We start from the raw sequence: 21934 nt of genomic DNA on the forward strand, positions 1-21934 counted from the left end.
AATTGGTGGCTGACTAAATACTTTTTTGCCCCACTGTATATGCCTGCAGTGTTTACAGCAGGCACACATTCTGTTCAATCTTCCTTAAAGGAGAAGTACAGCCAAACCTTTTCTGGCTGTACTTCTCCTGTGGATCACAGGAGCGCAGTTCGTTCTGCACTCCTATGACCTGTTTTCAGCTGACAGTGGACTGAAGTCCACTGTTGGCTGATGTCACACAGCCGTCCAGACTGGGGAAATACCACCAGAGTCTCGAGCGGCACCTGGCTCAGCCTTGCAGCAATCAGCTGGGAGCCTGAGCCAGCCACTCCCTCCCCCTCTACAGCCCAGCACTCCAAGTCCCATACTTCTCTTTAAAAGATCATCCCACTGTCCATGCCCATTGTTCACCATGGTGTGCTATGCATGCCACAGAACTTATTTTTCTGTTCTGTGCCAGCGTGCCACGTGTCTTTCATAATTCTAGTCTTGCTCACATTTTGTAATGCTGTTTTGACCTTTAGATTGTAAAGCCAGGCAGATTACTTTTTATTAGTATTGTAATATAGTTAATGTTTCTAGTGTTTAAAGGCTTAGTTTTCCTTTGGGAACATGTTGCTAAGTACCCCAACGCTCACCCTCTGAGCCCCTACCCATGACAGCTGCTGGGAGTTCCTTTCCCCTGCAGTCACTGTCAAATTTAAAATTGGTGTGGCTGTATGGAACTCTGCCTGCAAAGCTACAGCATTTAATCACATGGATCTGTAAATGAATAAACTTCAAGTCCTATCTGTAACCATGGCAAAAGGCTTATAGATCTCAATGGACTATGAGTGAGCTGATAAGCACACTCATAGTCCATGGACATATCGTTTTGTGTACAACAAATGAAAAAAAAGCCCTTTTTCTGAAATAAAAAATAAATTGTATTTTGGGCAAGCTGTCATTGATGCTGAAGTGAGAACCCTGAAAACAGTGGCTGTTTCATAACACTAAATGAACCTTTAAGGCAATCCTAAAACTATAATTTAAAGTATCTGATATTTCCTACATCTTTTGTGAAGCTTATGAAAAAGTTAATTATCCATACTGTACCTTTTTTTTGTTTTGCAATAGCAAAGATGCTTCACAACCAAGGACAGATTTTCATCAATGAAGCCTACAGACAAATAGTTGACAACATCAGAAATATTCCTCTGCTATCAACGCTTTTATATGTTTCCGTTTTCATAGGCCTGGGCTAGGTTAGAATATTGTGTCAATGTGGAAATAACCTTATATGACATTACATTTTGTTTTATTAATAGAATAATAAAAATTGTGGCCAGTAACTATACAGGGAAAAGTCACCTTTGCGTTTGCCGCCTGTAGGCACATGTGTATTTAATGGTAAATCCATCCTCAGCCACAGCTGTGGGGGGCTTCCGCATGTTGCTTGGATGACAATAACTTGTCAAGCCAAAGGTGCCAAAAGTGTAATAAAAATGGCTCCACTATTAATTTAATGTAGTTTGAGTTAAAAATTAAATTGTGGAATCTTTTTAACATTAAAATATTTGAGCCAAACTGCAATTTCACACATTTGTGTTTCAATAGTAGGTGAATAATTTCATTAAAGCATAAATCAGCAGAGAAAATACCTCAGGCTGTTATCCCTAAGCAACCATCACACATGCAAATCATCAATCAAGACAGAGTCACATTATTCAAAACAAAAAACAAAGTAAGCCTTTAAACATCAGCAGCCATTCATCATTTCTGATATAATTCCAATCCAGTCAACAATTCCAAAAAGACAGAACTAGAATGCAAAACTAAAAGTGCATTCATGTATAAACAGATAATGTGGTCTCTATTTAATATAAGGGGAATATCCCTTTCAGTACAAAAAAAAAATCTGCAACTGCTGTAATTTTCTAAAACTGTCAAAAGTGAAATGCAAACTTGAAGGTTTTCTGTGCACAGTTGATGTTTAGCATTTCCCCAGAGAAGTCACTTCTTGTTTGTGAGTGTATCGCTACCCTCGTGAGGGCTGTTGTGTAATTTGGTATCCCTAAATTTCTCTCCGAACAGCCAGCCAGCCAGGTATTTCACACAGACTTGCATCCAAAGACAATGACCAGTCCATGGGATTGGTTTTGTTGTTTTATTAGGGGAAATCAACTTGGATAAGGAAGTAGGGATTATGGGATGCCCAGTTTGGCTTGAATCAATGGAAGGGGGACACTTCCTTCCTATGTACAACGGCAGATCCTGGTCTGTTCTTTTCCTGAAAGCCATCAGTTGTTGCGGATCAGTAGCAGCTGCCCTTTATGGGCGAGCAACTAGCAGCCGCTCAAAAAATCAGCTTTACTTCTCGTAGCTACATGCAGAGAAGTCCTCTCTCCCCCTGTAGAGATGTAGAGCCTACAAACACTACCAGCCCTCCTGGCTTCTTGGAAGATCTTCTGGGACAAGAATAAAGGATTGAGCCCAGCACTGTCCTTAGAAAGCTTGGTACGTTTGGCAGTCTTTCCCCTTGTACACCCCAGAGTGTGCTGTTGTACACTGTCCTCTTTGCTGCTCCAGGTCTCGATCCCATTCATGCCTTATCATTGAGTATATCCTCCTGAGCCAGCCAGAAGCCCAGCCTGGAGGCTGCACCCCCCCCCCCCCAGACCTAGGGGACCCCTCCTAGGCATCGATAGTCTCCTCAGCACTCCATCTTCCACCTGACTCCTCTGTCAGCCTGACTCTTTGTATTTATGGGCCAGTATACCATTCCACCACCAGTCTTCACCCCTTCCTGCTTACTGACATCTGGAAGGTTCTATCGTCCTCCAGAGTCAGGAGGAGGCGACAGAGCCACAACCTGTTGAGTCATCCAGCTGACCTGCAATAACCCAACCTCAATCACAGACTCACACAACTACCATGAGTTATGCACAATGATTTTACCTACAATAGACTACACTATTCTAGTAGCACACTAGAGGGTGCTACACGAGATTGCCTCATTGATTTTCTCAGATGTCTGCACTAAGAAACAAAATATTTGACATCCCTTGCAATAGGAACTAAATTTTGGTGAGATATTTCCTAAGGTTAATCAGTTTTAAAGGGATGCAGACACTGCTAATTTCCTCATCAGAAAACTGAAAGTGTACTAAGTGGTTGTAACACCTGCCTTCTGTTTCAATAATCTTGCAAGGACATAGTGGAACAAACAGCTTTTTCTTCAGAACAGAAAAAGGTAGAAATCTGCTACAAATTTAGCATTGCAAGGCTTTTAACAGAGGGGATTGGTTTTTTTTCTCAAGAAAACTGGCATTACACTTTAGGGTCTATGCTGAAAATTCTTAAATAACCGTCTGCACACTGCTATGCAGGATTACATATTTCCAGTAAGCATTACCTGATGTGTTACATAAAGTATATGTACAGTAAGCTATTTGGATTTGAGCACAGACATATCTACGCACAATAGAATAAACATTCTCCAGTAAACTAATTGTTCAAATTCTTATCCCAGTACTTGCATTTACCTGCCTTCTCAGTGCTGCTTCCCTGAATTCTGCTCAAGTGTTTTTCTGAACTTCACAGGAAAGCATTATTAGTGGACAGTTTAGTCTCAAACCAGTCTGTTAGCTTGGAGAAGGGAGGGGGGGAATGAGGGAGGAGCAGAGGAGTGCCTTGCGACCCCCCCCCCCCCAAATAAATCAGTAATGCAACATGGAGTCAGACTGCACTCCCTGTTTCCATGGGTTGCGAGTCATCAACCCATGTCATGTCAACACGTTCCCTCCTATCAAAGGACTTCATTAGGATGTATTTTGGGTAAGAAATGATTAAACCAATGCATACCACTGATGCTATCTAGGCAATGTAGTGAATTTTAGCAGTATTTAGGTAAGCCATCTATCCAGGATAAAGGTTGTGTTAAATTACATCCAGAACAAACGTAACAAAAGTGCCATAGCTTTGATAAGGTGTTCACAAGGCAACAGACTAGTTGGAAAGGTATGATAAAGCCCTAGATACACTAAATTTGCCTCAAGCAGTTATGAAAAAAACTCTGACTTTTTATCTGCAAATTACTCCTAAGGTTGGTACTGCCACAGAGCTTGTTAATCAAGGTTAATTAAGGTCCTGTTGCTGAGAGCACATTCCAGGAATTAGGCATAATAAAAATATAATGTTTGGTTTAGAAGTCTCAAGAGTATCACTGGGCACTTCGTTTTACAGGTGATATATAAAGTTTTGGACCAGTGGCCTACCAGAGTCCAAAGCTGATACCTGCAAAGAAAGACTATAGTGAGGAGGAGTGTGTTTGCTTGGCAATTACATGGGTACTGGATGCTTTGTAGTACTACTCGTGGGGTCATCTGACTTATAATGGACCCAGAAAAAAAGAGTAGCTTTGTTTGTTCCTGGTACTAGAGAGATGGAACTTCATGGTAGAACACCATGCAAACAATCACCAAGGCATTTCAGATGTTCTATCTAAAACCAACTGCATGCTGACATCCTGTGTTAGACATCCAGGGTCAAAATAGAGGGGGTGTATGACGAACAGTCCCAAGTAACCTGGCTCATAGTATACAATATAGTCTACCTCCTGAAGGAAGCAGTTGTTTTTTTAATAAAATCCCTATTTGTATGCAAAGCTTTCTTTAAATGTATAATAGCGAGTATATCAGTATTCTGAATATTTATTGAGAATCTTAAAATGGTAATAGACTAATCTTTTTTATTTTTTACCTACAGGTAAGCTTATGATAAAGTTTACCTGCAGGTAAAATGAATATCTCTGAAAAGTGCACCGTTAAGATATTCTAGTGAGCGGCGCCAGTGACATCACCGGAGCATGTACAGACTCAAGCTATTCTATTTTAATATATTTTCTTAGTGCCAAATTTCAATTGTAATATGCATATTTCTTTTTTTCATAAAGTTCCCAGAAGTCCACCATGAGGGGGGCACTTATACAAATTGCTATCCGTAGGAAACGGGAGAGAGATTTTAAGATCTTCTCCTATTTCTCAACCCTTGCCCAACTAGAGACACAATTTAAATCAGTACAAATGGTTCCCCTGTGGAAACAGCAGAAACCAGAGCAGAACTCAACCTTCTTCTCAATGATAAGGCAAAAAAACAACTGAGATGGAACAGAAGGACATTTTACACCTGTAAACCAGGTACTATGCTAGCTAATTTACTTAATGCCCATACCCAAGAAATTAAAACCCATTAAATTACAATTACCCAATAACATGACCAACCTGTGCACAACTGTGAATAAATTCATATCCATATATCAAATCTTTGAAAACTCAGAAAACCCCATGCCCGGATGGCTTTTCAGCTTTGTATTATAAAAAGTTCTCAAACTTCTTTGCTCTCCACCTGACTAATCTGTTCAGTCATTTGCATATACACTCAGATTTACATCCCTGTTCACAATCAGCCCAAATAGTACTGTTTCCAAACCCAGGTAAAGACTTTTCAAACCCATACCATAGGTATGCACAGCCATTTGCATTATGGTGTGAACCCCAAAGCTCAAACACACATGCATGTGAATGTATATACTGTATATACACTATATTTCCAAAATGATTGGAATACCTGCCTTTACACGCACATGAACTTTAATGGCATCTCAGTCTTAGTCTGGAGGGTTCAATATTGAGTTGGCTCAACCTTTGCAGCTATAACAGCTTCAACTCTTCTGGGAAGGCTGTCCGCAAGGTATAGGAGTGTGTCTATGGGAATGTTTGGCCATTTTTCCAAAAGCGCATTTGTGAGATCAGGCACTGTCGGACGAGAAGGCCTGGCTCTCAGTCTACGCAGTAATTCATCCCAAAGGTGTTCCATCTGGTTGAGGTCAGGACAGTCAAGTTCCTCCACCCCATACTCACTCATCCATGTCTTTATGGACCTTGCTTTGTGCACTAGTGCGCAGTCATATTGGAACAGGAAGCGGCCATCCCCAAACGGTTCCCACAAAGTTGAGAGCATGAAATTGTCCTCTTGGTCTGCTGACACATTAAGAGTTACCTTCACTGGAACTAAGCGGCCAAGCCCAACCCATGAAGAACAACCCAACACCATAATCCCCTCCCCCCCACCAAATTTTACACTTGGCACAATGCAGTGAGACAAGTACCGTTCTCCTGGCAACTGCCAAACCCAGACACGTCCAACGGATTGCCAGACAGAGAAGCATGATTCATCACTCCAGAGAACACGTCTCCAGTGCTCTAGAGTCCAGTGCCGGTGTGCTTTACACCACTGCATCCGACACTTTGCATTGCACTTGGTGATGTAAGGCTTGGAAAACCATTCCATAAAGCTCGCTACGCACTATTGTGCTAATCTGAAGGCCACACGATGTTTGGAGATCTTTAGCTACTGACTCTGCAGACAATTGGGGACTTCTCCAGCATGCGCTGACCCCAGTCTTTTATTTTACATGGCAGTGTATACTGCTCAAAAACATTTCAAGGAACACTTTTTAATCAGAATATAGCACCATCAAGTCAATTAGACTCATGGGATATTGTAGTCTTTTGGGATAATTGACAGGTCCCAGAAGACTACAGGACCATTCATGAAACGCAGCGCTACTCGTGCATGGGCAGTGGGTACCCGGCTGTGTAGCCACAAGCTGTCACAGCCAGGTGCCCACGCGGCAGATGCCGGCCTGCGCGGGACACACCGCGGGACCAAGGGACAGGTAAGTGGCTGTTTTTTAAAAGTCAGCAGCTACAGTTTTTGTAGCTGCTGACTTGTATTTTTTGACAGGGTGAGTGGAACTCTGCTTTAAACACAGGTTGGAATAATTTGTAAGGGAAAATGGGGGTAAAGGATCTGGGATTCACATCCCATTATCATTTTTTTACCTTTCTTTGCAGAAATCCCATGATACTGACTTCCCAACCAATCATGGAGCTTGTTGTATGATCATGTGAGCTTCTGACAGGTGTCCAGATTGGTTGTAAAGCCAGTACCACTCTCTTGCGGTTCTCTTTTTGATCTCCCTGACAGAACAAAATCTCCTTGCCTACAGATTCAGAGTGAAAGGGAAGCGCAGAGCAGCTCATCTCCCTGCCGACACAGTGAATGAGAAGTGTAGAAGCACTTCTCTTATAGCAGAGCCGGTCAGAAAGAGATCTTTCCAATCTTCCCGCCAGCACACAGAGCAATATGCTAATTCGCACGGGTGATTAGGGTGTTCCCAGGCACATCTGGCACACCCTGTGTGCTCCCTTATGGACATTTCCATCGAATCCCATTGCTAAATATAGATATCAAAATCCTAGCCAAAATTCTCACAACTAGAATTAATACATTTCTTCAAAACCAAATTCATAAAGATCAGGTGGGTTTTATCTCATACAGTATATATAATCAACAGACAACACCCGCATTTGATGCATCAATGACAAATTAATAGCATGGTACTTGGGCTAGACATATATAGCACCCTCCTCGTTAGCCAGTGGGAGCTAGCTAATTATTTTTTTAGTAGGAGGCTGTGTCCCCTGAGAGAGGACAACCTGAGAAGCAGGGAAGGAACCAGCCCAGCATAAAGCCTGAAGGTAGCCACCAACCCACAAGCTTGCAAGAGAGACTGAGGGAGTAATCCCACACCCCCTGGGCTGGATAAGGGGAGAGGGCATTCTGGTGGGAAACCTGACTAGCCCCTATCTTGAACTGCTGATCTTAAGGTGGCAGATTCTGGGTCCCCTTGTCCAGGGATTCCCTCTGGGGTCTAAGGTGGTACATCAGGAGAGGTTGGATAGCTCTCTAGGGAAGAGAAACCCTTCTGAGCCTTTGTACATAGTTCCAGGAAGTTGTCCTCAGTTTAACAGTTCCTTGGGCGTCCCATGTATCCCTCATCCCCATACAAGTTCAAATCCCCTAATAAATCCCAAAAAACAAGTTGAAGAACTCTTTACTATCTCTGGAGTGCAAGGCTGAAAGGAAATGCATGTTGCCTGGCTGTGCAGGAATATAGGGGACCCAAAACTCAGCAATACCTAACTGGGTAGTGCTACACATACACAAGATGTTTTTTTCCCTTTCCTGAGAATACAGTATATGTATTACATCCAAAGTAAATGGGGTTTCCACAGACACTTCCTCTCTTAGATGAAACTCTGTACCATCATCCCTCAGCCACAGTTCACTACCTCTCTTGTTAATCTACATCTTTCGCCATCCATAGTGGCACACACCAAGGTTGTCCCCTTTCTCCTGTTTCTTATGTTTATATTGACCTTGGAACCCTTGGCATGCCTCACTAGATCTAACATTGACATCCAGGCAGTTGGCCTAGAAGCCAATTCATTTTAAAAAAGCCTTTTTGTCCACAATCTACTTCTAACCCTACCTCAACCACATACTTCCTTGCCTGTTTTGTTCTCCACACACTTAAACAATTTTCTAAAATATCTGGTCTTGCCATCAATAATGATAATTCCTCGAACCTCAATATTTCTCTCCAAGAAGCAACTGTGAACCCCCTGAAGCAAAATTACAGTTTTTCTTGATCTGCCTCCAAACTTGCTTACTTGGGAATCCAACTCACTCTCTCATACTGTACCCTTTCACGTAGCTACTGTAACTACATACCAACTTTCCAGTGACTGTAAACATTGATATCTTCCTGGTCTCCCCTCAATTTATCATGGCTATGAGAAAATGAATGCCATTGAAATGACCATCTTACCACAGCTCCTACACTTATTTCGAACCCTTTCGATTCCCATTCCATCTTACCCTTTTGATATCCTTCCAAAATCATATCCTGCAACTTATCTGGTCCAACAAAAAAACATGCATTTCCAAATACACAATGTTTATACATTATAGGCAGGGTGGATTGGGAGTTCATAACTTACCAAAATATTTCACAGCTGCACAAATGACTCCACTGGTCTCCCTACGCACCTAAAAAAAATGCCCCTCTCGAACTGGAGACATTTTGTTGTTTCCCTATTTCCAGGTAAAGTGGACTATTGATAAAGCCTGGAAACAATGGTTTGCCCTGTTCGTCAAAGTCCACCGACAGGTCAGTGCCTTTTTCGTTAAGGAAAAACTCACCAGCATTCTTTTTAGTACTTTTCAAAAGTAATTTTGCATCTCTTGGGTACAATATGCCCTTAACAAATTACACTTCTCTATAGGCAATGTCGTTCCCCCTCTACTCTCCTATACCCCCTGCTACAGAGGCCCTTTTACTTTTCTTTTTACTTTTATCTTGTAGTAGATTTATTGTTACAGTTGGAATTACTGTAGCAATACCTGCTGGTTAAGTATTGCCTGATCTCTTACGAGACATTCACGGACCACCGCTACATCATCAGTTCGTCTACTGGAATACTTACGGACACTAACTGAGTTTGCACATAGCCTTCTGTTATTTACAATAATAGTCCTAGAAACCTGTAATAACTTTCTTATATCTGTGTGATTCCTTATGTTTTAACCTGTATTTTGAAAATACTTCAATAAAAAAATTATAAAAAGAGAAATAGTCAGTTTTGCTAGAACAGCACATATTATGGGATGACAGTGTGCCTGGCAGTCTCTTGTATTGGCACTGAGTGCATGGCCTAGTGAGAGTGTTAAATACTATTACTGTTTGCCATGGGCATTTTTTCTCAGTTTAACAAATGTCAGCTTATCTGGCAAATACAAACAGGCAAACTGGTAGTGTGCTTTCTTGGCAACTGCAGTGGCAGAGTTGCCTAGCATTCATCTGAGTTCCACTGGCATCTTTTCTGAAAGTGGAAATGTCAACAATTTAAAAAGTGTCATTATTTGGCCAAGGACTAAATAAAGGCAAACTAGCAATTTCCTCTCTTAATAGTCTTGCAAATGCACAGACTGCATGCCTTAATATTACACAATATTAATTTACAGTGTTTACATCCTGTTTCTCCAGACCCCACAAAACTGCATGGCAAACCTGTACTCTCATGGTAGAGGTGTAAATGATTAAAAGCAAACTGTTAACACATTAATTTACTAGTAGAATTGACAAATGTCTTATTGTCTTCATTTCAAAAGAATGTAATTATTGAGAAAATCAGGAGATTTATAACAAACATGGAAAAAGCAGAACAAAAAACTCACCATGATTATTAATGTAGCTGGTCCTATAAAACTCCAAATGAAATAAGTATCATGTCGTAGCCAGCAACTGCAAATACAGAAAAAATATTAACCATTATTAACAGCAATGTACTAATATAGTTATATAGTTAAAGTTAAACTGAAACAAAAATAAGTTTATGGAGTGAATGATTTGTATTATTAAAATCACATTACATCCTTTCTTTCTCCTATATATAGTATCCACCAAAACGTGAAGACCACTTTGAAATATCAGCTCAGGACCTGAACTGTCATGTATCCATTTGTTAAGGTACAGTAAATAAAAGGAGCTTTTTAAATATATATATTTTTTATTGCTGCATCAGTTAATTAGGAGGCTCTGATGATATTGTTTGTGAGGGGAAGAAGATGCTAGGCCGGAGCAGAAATCAAAATGTATATTTTCAGGTAAGCTGCTAGTACAATGATATCCACCCACCCACCCAGTGGTGTACTTAAGTTTTGTGCTGCCCTAGGCAACACACATATTGGCTGCCCAAAACCCCCCTCTTCCATGGCGTGGAAAGAGCCTGACACCAACTAACACCACCACCCCTCCCCCCTGCGGTGAGAGCCTGACATTGACCAACAACACCCCTGCCCCCCCCCCCACCCGAGAGAGCTTCCTCTACCACCGCCCCCAATACACTGGCCACCCACCCCCCATCGAGAGAGAGAAAACACTCACCTTCACAGCTCTGGACATCCCTGGGAGGGAGAGTTGGGCTCTGCAAACACCGCCAAGCAGCCCACAGCTTCTCTCTGATCCCATCGGTCTCTATGCTACGTGTGTCCCCTCTTCCTTCCGTTCTTCTGGGGGGTGGCGCTGCCACCCAGAAAAATGCCACCCTAGGCAAATGCCTAGGTATAGTATTATCACTTATTATTGTATTAATGTCACTGGTGATGACACTGTCAGTCAGCTAGTGTGCCTCCCAGCCAGCGTAAGTTAGTGCCAGATTGCCTTCCACACTACCACAGTCCCACTATAAGCTGCTGATCACCGCAATTACTAGTATAAAAAAAATAAATAAATACAAATTCCAGTATATATTCCACAGTTTATAGATATTATAAGTTTCACACAAACCAATCGATATTTTTTTTTACCAAAGACATGTAGCAGAATACATTTTACCTAAATTTATGAATAAATTGCTTTTATTGGATATGTTTTATAGCAGAAAGTAAAAAATATTGGGGATTTTTCAAAATTTTTAGTCTTTTTTTGTTTAGTGGTGATCACATACCACCAAATGAAAGCTCTATTTGTGTTGGAAAAAAAATTATATAAATTTAATTTGGGAACAGCATGGCAAATACCAGTTAACCTCCCTGGTGATATTCCCGAGTGTAGCTCAGGGTAAAGATTCAGTACCACAAGCGGTAACCCCAAACTACACTCGGGCTTACCATGCGGCGCTGCTCCGGGATCACTTACCTTGTCCTGTGCTCCTGCGATGTCCCTCCTGCAGTGTCCTTGGCAATGTAATCCGACGGATGCCGGCATCCGTCATCTGGGTTCCGTCCCCTGCAAGCATAGGGACGTACGGGGGACGGAACGGCGGGAAATTTAAAAATGACAAAAAGTGACATTCACTAAAATCACTAACATCACATAGTAAAACATTACTGTAGCAAAGCATTTCACATACATTTTGTCCCTAGTGCTTTGTCCTGTGCCCTGCCTGCAGTTTTACTGTTCTTTCTGCCTGGAAACTGAGAAACGTCCATGGTGTCCAAAAAGTGTCCCTTTTAGGTCAAAAGCGGTTTTAGATCAGCTAGAGAACAGCGATAGTAAATTAGAACCACTTGCAGAATTGAGTGATAATGATTCGTGGGGAAAGTGTTTTTGGTTTGATTATATTATTGAATTAAATTTTTTATTATTATTATTATTATATTATTCTTTATAATTATTTATTAAATTATAATTTATGATTTCGTGTTTCAAGCTTTATCCTACCCGGGATGTTTACTAGACTCTTGTTCGGACAGATTTCAGTGAGTTATTCCTAAAAATTACAGGTCTACAATAAAAAAAAAACATATTTCCATGCAAAAAAATGTACCGCTTTGAGCACAGAAATATGGACATAATCATACCACTAGGGAGGTTAAAGTAGCACAGTGCTAAATAGCAAAAAACGGCCTGGTCATGAAGAGGGTAAAACCTTCTGGTGGTTAAAATACTTACCCCTACTTTGTTAAGATGGTAATGGATAATAACATACACTCTTTGACCATTGGAAGGATTGTATCAATCTTTCCTCCAGATATTAATCATGGGCAATGGCAGTGCTGCTATTAACATTTTTATCATAAACTCCAAATGTAAGATTCTACATAAAAACATACATTTACAGAGCAGTATACAATACTGTTGGACCAATATCATTTCAGATGTGAGCACTGTGTGAAATTATATAATTAGCATTGCAGGACATTTTTCTCAAGCAACACAAGCTTCTAAAATAAAAAAAAGATAGTTAACTTCAGCATGCATATTTCATTATAATTCTTTCCTGGATTGTGATCTTCAAGTAATCAGGCGCAAGAAGACACAGCTAGTGCTAAAGCATTAGTAGAACCTAACTGTTCCCACTCTTGTAAAAATGTTTTTGCTTTGTCTGTGTCCCATTGGAGTAAATTCCAATGACTTCCTGTTTCATCAAAAAGGAGGAGATATTCCTACTATTGAAAAAGTAATATATAAGTGACAGAGGCTCTATTTCTTCCAATGTACAGCAGTTCCATAAACTATCTGGCCAAAAGCTGGTGAAAACATGGACATCACACCTATATGAGATTGCTGGGCATCTCATTCCAAAACAATGAGCATTAAAATGGAATTGGCTCCCTTTTGTGGCTACAATAGCCTTGTCTCTATCTTGGTAGGTTTTGGACAGTATTTTGAATGTGTATTTGTGCCCTTCTAACCCATAGACCATTTGCAATGTGAGGTAATGGATATGAAGACCTAGCTAACAATCAGGTTTCCAATGTGAATTGGAACGTGGAATGTGAATTGTGTGCACAATGGTGTTCAGTAGTGTTGATGTCAGGGCTCTGTGCAGGAAACTTAAGTTCCTCCACCCTAATGCATTAAACTGCGTCTTTATGGACCTGGCTTTGTTCACAGGGCACAGTAATGCTGGAAAAGGGACCTTCCCAAGGTATTTCCACAAGGTTGGAAGCGCACAATTATAAATAATTACATTAATTAAATGTCGTTGTTAGCTGTAGCACTACCCTTTACTGAAAACACCTGAATTCAATAATTTGGAAGGAGGGCCACACATACAGTGTTTTAAGTGAGGTGGTCAGATGTCCACAACTATTTGGCCACAGCCAAAAATCTTTATTTCTTTAGGAACAACGTGGGCCAAAGGGCAACATTAAAAATAGACAAATCCTTTAAATAAGATGCTTTGGGATGGGGGATTTAAACCTAGTGTGACGTTGTGCAGCAGTACAAAGTACTCCTTTAAAAGTGATACCTTTTTCCAAGGCTAAATGACAGTTCTCTGCTGGGTTGTCATTGACCAAATATGGTCATGACCATACTTAGTCAATTATATTTCCTGGGATGTTTTGGCAGCGCTAGGGAGTTGTCATTTGTGTGGGAGTAGTGATGAAACAGCATTGTTGTGGCAGCAGGTCATGTGTCACCCTGAGAGAGTTTAGGTGTATACAGTGGTATGAGCAGGCAGAGTGACATACATGTACGTCACCATGCTTATGGCCATTGGCATGCCCCCTGGGGTGCACTGTGTCCATTGGAGCAGCCAGGGTATTCTGTGATTGCTATGACCAATAACATGTAAACAAAACTGTCATGAATAAAAGTCCTTCGTGACAGCTTGCTTACTGATTTGATTGATCACATAGTACAAGACCATTCACAGAGGCCTTGTACCATGTGATAGCTATAGCCAATCACAGTATCACAATAGTAAGCAGGCTGTCATGAATAAAAGCCATTCATTACCGTTAAAACAATTGCCTATAACAGTGATCAAACTCCCTCATCAGCTGTCCTCTGCTCCTCTCTCCTGACAAAATTTAAATTCCTTTTTTTTTTACATAATGTCACCGATCAGTATCCCTGATCATCTCCACACAAGTCATATGATGACGCTGTATTGCACTGGCAACATTTGAAAAAAAAATTATGAAAAAAATATTTAATTTCTTTAAATTTGTTTGCAAACATTTATAACAGAGAGAAACTAGTTTTCAAAAGTTTTGGTATTTTCTCATTTAAAAAATAAAAACCTAATGGTGATCAAATACAGCAAAAAAAAACCTCTTATTTGTCTGAAAAAAATTATATATATGATATAAATTTCATTCGGGTACAATGTTGAATGAGAGAGTAATTGCCAGTTAAAGTAGCACAGAGATGAATAAAAAAAAAAGCCCTGGTCATGAAGGGGGTAAAACCTTCTGGAGGTCAAGTGGTTAAGGAGCAAGAGAGCTCAGAAATCACTGAGGAAGGGGATCAGCCAGTACAGCCTGTGGAAGTGCTCCAGTGGCTTTACAGGCACTCTGATTACTTCAACAAAAAATAATGAGTTTGATGTTTTGCATACTGAGATGTCCCCTAAAATAGAAATGTAATTACTTGCTCTTTATGTGGATGTGGTATATTATCTGTATTCCAGGCTTATCAAACAGGTGTTTTTTGTCCATATGTAGCCCTGCAGCTGACACTTCCGCCTGGCAATACTAGGGTCGTTGGTTCGAATCCCAACTACGGCACCACTTGCCTGGAGTTTGCATGTTCTCCCTGTGCCTGCGTGGGTTTCCTCCGGGTACTCCGGTTTCCTCCCACACTCCAAAGACATGCTGGTAGGTTAATTGGATCCTGTCTAAATTGGCCCATGTAAGTATGAATGTAAGTTAGGGACCTTAGATTGTACACCCCTTGAGGGTTAGGGACTGATGTGAATGTACAATATATATGTAAAGTGCTGCGTAAATTGACGGCGCTATATAAGTATCTGAAATAAATAAAATAAAGGATAGATAATAGAGTGTGGTTGTAAATGGGGTTCACTCGGAACACAGACCAGTCACTAGTGGTGTACCACAAGGTTCTTTACTAGGTCCTGTTCTATTTATTCTATATGTAAGTGGTATAACTAAAGGTTTGTTGGGTAAGGCATGTCTTTTTGCTGATGATACACAGGTGTACAATAGGGTTGATATCCCTGGAGGTGTCTGTAACATGGAACATGATTTGGCATTGCTGAAAGATTGGTCAAAAAAGTGGAAATTGCAGTTCAATGTTTCTAAATGTAAAAAAATGCACCTAGGGAAAAAGAATTCCTTGAGAGAGTACAACATTGGGGGTACAATGTTGGCCAGCACTTCAGAGGAAAAAGATTTGGGGGTACTTATTCCAGATGACTGCAAAATGAGCAAACAGTGTGGCCAGGCAGTGGGGAAAGCGAATAGAATTCTAGGATGCATCACTAGAGGGATCACCAGCAGGAGGAAGGAGGTCCTGATTCCCCTATATAGATCTTTAGTTAAACCTAATTTAGAATGTTGTGTCCAGTTCTGGAGACCTCACTTATAAAAAGATACGGGTAACAAAAATGGTGAAAGGTCTGGGGGATTAAACATAACAAGAGGAACTTAATATGTACAGTCTTGAGGAAAGAAGGGAAAGGGAAGACATGATTGAAACCTTTAAATACATCAAGGGGGTGAATAAGGTTCAGGAGGGCAGTATTTTCAACACGAAACCAAAATAAAGAACACGGGGACATGACCTTAAACTAACTGGAGGAAAGTTCAAAACTAATCTCAGAAAGTACTATTTTACTGAAAGAGTAGTTGATGCTTGGAATAAACTTCCAGCAGAGGTAGTGAACCAGTCAACAGTAAATAGCTTCACACATGCTTGTGACAAGCATAGATCTATACTCGATGAACCCCACAGTCTTTTTCTGCCATCACTTTTCTATGTTTCTGTTTCTTTTTCATCTCACAGTGATTTAAAACTTAGATTTAGCTGGTCTTCAGCTGATAAAAGCTATGAATTTTTACATTACTTTGCTGACAAATACTTTCAATAATGTTACTATTTTTCTTTCTCTGGGATGAAGTTGCAATTTTTACAATATACAAGATTTATTTAGCACAGATCAATCTACAATTTAATTTGATTTTGACATGCCTCATGCAGTGAAATTTGTGTTTTAGCTGCTGTTCACTTTGTACATACTACTATTATGCACCACATTAGGTCTGGGAGTTTGTAATTTAGGAGTTAACATGACTTGTCAGTAATTTTCCTATGGGCCTTTTATTCATGACCTGATCTCTACCCTGTAAACTGTCTTGTAGTCCTCTAAACTGTTTTGTGATATTTAGCTGAGCTACTGATTCAGAGTCATCCATAGGTGTATTCCTATTCTTCAACTGGCAATGTAATGCAATGAATCCAATAAATGTAAAAAGAAAAACCTAGGATTTAAAAAACATAGCAAACTCTCTTGCGGATGTTGAGGTGCTTTGAAAGGATTCAGTTTTTGAATACCAGATTTCATAGTCAAAATCCAGAATCTGTCTAGCAGAAAAAAAGCTCGTGCAATTTTCTGTTATAGTAGTACTGTTTGTAAAATTACAGCTGAAGGTGCTACACACAAATTGGAATTTTGGAAATTATAGTAAAAGTTCTAGGCTGTTTTTTGTATTTCTCAACTACCATGAATCTTTGGTGTATTGATTTTATCAGTTCAATTTATATGTATTTGAGAACAACTAACCATTCACTTTTACAGATAATTCTATTATATTCAACTGTTTAATTAAACTGCCAATTTTGGAGGACATTATCATTTTACCTTTGGCCAGCCATTTAGTATGAAATATTTCAATGCTAACAGATGAGGGCTTTCACTTTTCCCTTTTTTCTCTAAAATAGGAAATGTGGACATAAGTAAATACATTCTAGATGATTAACTTTGCCTATGTCTTTGACAGGCAGGCTGTTCAGGGTGACTTACAAGCCAGACAATTGGGTCTAAATAGTCAGGCCTGTATGTCATTACAATGTCAATTTTTTGTAGGCATCCTTGGTAGCCGTGCTGCAGAAGATGAAGGATTTGCTTATGATTATATCCAATGGCAGTGTATGTATAGATGGAAATAGTTATACAAAACACAATGGCATGCATCTTCTTTTCACGCTGGGCATAGCTGATTTCTCCCTCTGTCACTGACTTAGATTCTTAAGTGACTGGTTTCTCCTTTTAAAATAACAGTCTTTATTTGGCATGTTGTCATATGTCAAGGCACATAAAAAAAAACAAAACAAAAAAAAACAGAACATAAAAGTGATGCTCTCTACAAATAAACTTACAATAAACATATTGGAAAGGTATAGAAAAATCTGCCTACATGAGAGACAAAGCCCCTCGGGACCCCTGTGCAGAGAAAGATCACAGCAAAGCATCATAATTTCAATGCATGCATAGGAACAAAAGCAGGGTAATATTTCAACACTAAAATTATAACGAATATAGCCATAATGGCCAAAACCAGCATTCAAACTAGTGCTGAATGAATATTAGGGCAGCAGCAAGGTGTAATGAACAAATCAAAGAGGTATATTAACTTGCATGTTTAAACAATTGCCTAGAGTTACCTGGTAAATTTACAAAACAGAAACCAAGAGAATAATTAAAAGTAAATCCTAGGAAAATATATAAAATAGCCTAAAGCATGAGTCAGTTACTCAATAACAACAAACATTTTGAAACCACAATGCATTATATAAAAAATGAGAGCATATTCAAAATATTTATGAAATATATAATAATCCACAATTTATCATAGTGGAAGAATAACATGCTGCACTGTGATCACCCTATATATTTTATTATTGCGGAATAGGCTGAGCAGTAACTTAGTTTTTAAGACCTGGGGCAAAACCATTTCTAATGTCTAAAAAGCTTCTTCTGTAAAAATTATTCCCAAAAGTCTTGACAAATTGTATAGGGACATGTTTATTAGCAATATTTAGCATTACTCTCTTTCAATATTTAAGGGCTACTTTAACATTGATCATGTGCTTATGATATTTCTTTTTTTAAAGAACCTAGGGTCCTATAACATAAACCAGAACACCGATTTTAAACTGTGTGCCATTGTGAGGATACGAAAGCCAGTCCTCCAATGGGCACGTTACGTATACTACAACACCACCACATTTTAAAATTAAACTATATGAAGGAGTGATAATATGTAGCCTTGGGTCTCTTAGTACTAAAAATTCTTGAAAAATATCAACGTTTTTGTGAACCCCAGAAACCACTAAACAACTCATCCACTCCCTCATCATATCACGACTCGATTACTGCAACTTCCTCCTCACTGGCCTCCCTCACCGCAGACTATCCCCGCTTCAGTCGATCCTGAATACGGCAGCCAGACTCATCCACCTTACCAACCGCTCCGTTTCTGCCACCCCCCTCTACCAATCCCTCCACTGGCTTCCGATTGCCCAACGGATCAAATTCAAAATGCTTACACATTACAAAATTCAAAATGCTTACAAATTACATCACCGACCTGATATCCAAATACCACCCAACACATACTCTTCGCTCCTCACAAGACCTCCTACTCTCCAGTTCCCTGATCTCCTCCTCCCATGCCCGCCTCCAGGACTTCTCCAGGGCATCACCCATCCTCTGGAACTCCCTACCCTAATCCATCAGACTATCACCCACTCTCCTCTCCTTTAGGCGCACCCTAAAAACCCACCTCTTCAGGGAAGCCTACCCCACCCTTGCTAATTCCTGACCTCCTCCACTCTTCCTACCACTCCATCCCCCACAGCTTTTCCTCCCATACCACTATCCCCCCCCTCCTAGATTGTAAGCTCCGAGGAGCAGGGCCCTCGAACCCCTTGTGTATCGCACTGTATTGTTATTGTACTGTCTCATGTATTGTCTCCCATTGTAATGTACAGCACTGAGCGAACTGTTGGCGCTATATAAATACTGTATAATAATAATAATAATAACAACTGTTTTTGTGATAACAGAGACTGAATTAAGTGTCTCGGTGCAAGGGATTCTATCATCATCAGTTCATGAGTTCTCAGTACACTCATATTTTCTCAAAGTTGATTGGAAACCTTTATCAAGTACCTTTATAAAGAGGGCATTCTAAAACTTGTCACACATGGCTTTAAACTATGTATTGCCATTTCTTTAATCAACCAAGGGTAATAAAACATCAGCAAGATGGGGGGGGGGGGTTGAATTTTAGACATTCCTAGAAATGCTTCTGATGATTGGTTTTCAGTACATCTTATGTGAAATTGTTGCCATTGTATGTAGATTTTACTTTGCTTATATAGTATGCATTTTCAATTAATGTAATTCATTTTTCCCTGAATTTTACAAGTACAGTATGTCTATCATATTAGATATAATATTTAATAGCGTTTTAAATACTTAGATAACTTTCACATTAAGGTTAACCCTTTTAAGTGCTGCACATTTTTATCTAGCAAAATTCCTGTGCAGACTAAATGCCAAATGGTATTGGAGGGTAAAGCAAATTCTGCTTTATGTTTTATTGTCCAATATCCTGATTTGGCTTATAGAACTTATAGAAGTATCTTGCAATAGTCAACTTGCTAATTATGTCTTTTAGTGTAGGTATATGATAGATCTCCAGATTTATCATCTTATTAGGGTTTCTGCAATCAAGCAAAAATCTGCAACTGACCCATGCATGGTTTTCAACTACCACTGAGTTCCTCTAATTTTGTAATCATACCAATTTATCAGCCTAGAGGGTTTATCTGCAAATCTTTCTTTCAAAGCCAGAGCCCAGAGGCACTCTTTAAGGTGCATGCACTGCTGACCTACTTTTATCTACTTGGTTTATGTATTCTTTAGTAAATGTTTCTAGTTCAGGAAAGACATTCTTGTGATCATTAAAACTAATGAGTAGTTTTTCTATTTATTATAATATATTGATTGTGTTTTATATAAATACACTGTAGGTAATTGTCCTTTTTCAGTCAGCAGGTGCCAAATACAGGTCGGGGGAAAGGGGTGTTGCTGCTGCAGGTATGAATTTCAGCACCTAGAAATGTCTGAAAATATCTGCAGCTTTACAATAGTATATAAAAGGATAAGAGTACCACAGTTGTATAATAAAACTTTATTTATCTTGACAACATATCTGGGAATATGTCATAACTCCCCCTTCATCAGGGCAGATAAAATAGAAAGATAAAATAGAAATATGGTGTACTAATGAAAATATATATTAAGATCTAAAATGTATCACTATATCTATCATAGGTGTATTTTAAATGATAAAGAATATCAACCAAAAATCCAGAAAAAACACACGATACAAATGTTGTAAATTGATTTGCGAATACCAACAAGGGAAAAGTCAATGGCTCAAGTGATACACTTTTGCCTTGGTGGTATTTGCAACTCAATTTACAACATCTTGCAAGCATAGAGGTAAGACGTTTCTTGTAGTTGGTTACCAGGTTTACACACATCTCAGGTGGATTTTGGTCCACTCTTCTTTATAGGTGTTCTCTAAATCTTTAAGGTTTCTTGGCTGTTGCTTGGCAACTCAAAGTTTCAGGTCCCTTCAGAAATTTTCTATAGGATTAGGGTCTGGAGACTGGCTAGGCTACTCCATGACCTCAATGTGCTTCTTCTTGAGCGACTGACTTTTGCCTTGATGGTATTCGCAACTCAATTTACAACATTTGTATCGTGTGGTTTTTTTGGATTTTTGGTTGATATTCTCTATCATTTTAAATACACCAATGATACAAATTATAGACCCTTCATTTCTTTGTAAGTGGGCAAACTTACAAAATCTGCAGGGGATCAAATAATTATTTTCCCCACTGTACATATCATACATAATACAAATAATAGAAGGACCTTTGAAAAGATATAATAAGAAATATAGTAAAAACAAACAGCATAATATTAGGAGCAATGTAATTGGAGATGCAATATTAAACCATACATACAATAGTAAAATGCAATAATCAAATTGGTCATAAACTGACAAGAACCAAACAGGTACAAATGCCACTGTTAAAATCTTAAGGTAGCAGGAGGCAGTATTGAGAGACCCAAACAATTTTAATAAAACATATCTTCTAAAGTAGAGAATATTGCAAAAATTACACAATGATAAATAGGTTAGAAGCATTCTCATATGTTTCACTTTGAGACATTTACCTTGCAGCATAAAATATCACAAGCCTTAGTCCCACTTGTGCTAAAGACAATAATAAATAATAATATATATGTTCAGTATCTTGTGTGCTAGCAGTTATTTGGGTATACTAGCCGGTGAAAGGTACAAAAAGATGTTTCTTTTTGTCAGGGCTTGTGTCAGGACTTTTATCACCTGCTGGTGGCACTGTTGTCCCCAGAGCTGAAGGGTGCAATTCTGTTGGCCACCAGCAGTATTTCCAGCAGCCAGTTATCCTATTAGTTGGGCTCCACCTGATATTGGCTGCTGGGAAAGTATATAATCTCTCCCTTAAAGCAGAGTTCCACCTGAAAAAAATAAAAAAAAAGTCAGGAGCTACAAAAGCTGTAGCAGCTGACTTTTAAAATACAGACACTTACCTGTCCCTCAGTCCAGTGGTGTCCTCACCACCGCTGGTTTCACTGGCCGTCTTCTCTCCGACACCGGCATCTTCAGTGTGGGTACCTGGATGTGACAGCTTCACAGCCGGGTGCCCACTGCGCATGCATGAGCAGTGCTGCGCTTTGTGAGTAGC

General features: G+C 39.6%; 1 protein-coding gene across 16 annotated transcripts in view; it reads right to left on the bottom strand.

Moving 5' to 3' along the window:
* The window catches only part of ADGRL3 (adhesion G protein-coupled receptor L3), a 1097183-nt gene that overhangs the window by 289352 nt on the left and 785897 nt on the right, over positions 1-21934 (bottom strand). For all 16 annotated transcript variants that reach the window (XM_089687883.1, XM_089687880.1, XM_089687882.1 and 13 more), the window contains one exon: positions 10105-10171. In XM_089687883.1, coding sequence (XP_089544009.1) covers positions 10105-10171 — 67 coding nt within the window. The remainder of the gene's footprint in view (positions 1-10104; positions 10172-21934) is intronic.

Source organism: Staurois parvus, unplaced genomic scaffold (assembly GCF_062004578.1).
Source record: "Staurois parvus isolate SC_StPar_1 unplaced genomic scaffold, SC_StPar_1.0 ptg000439l, whole genome shotgun sequence".
In the NCBI taxonomy this organism is placed as follows: Eukaryota; Metazoa; Chordata; class Amphibia; order Anura; family Ranidae; genus Staurois; species Staurois parvus.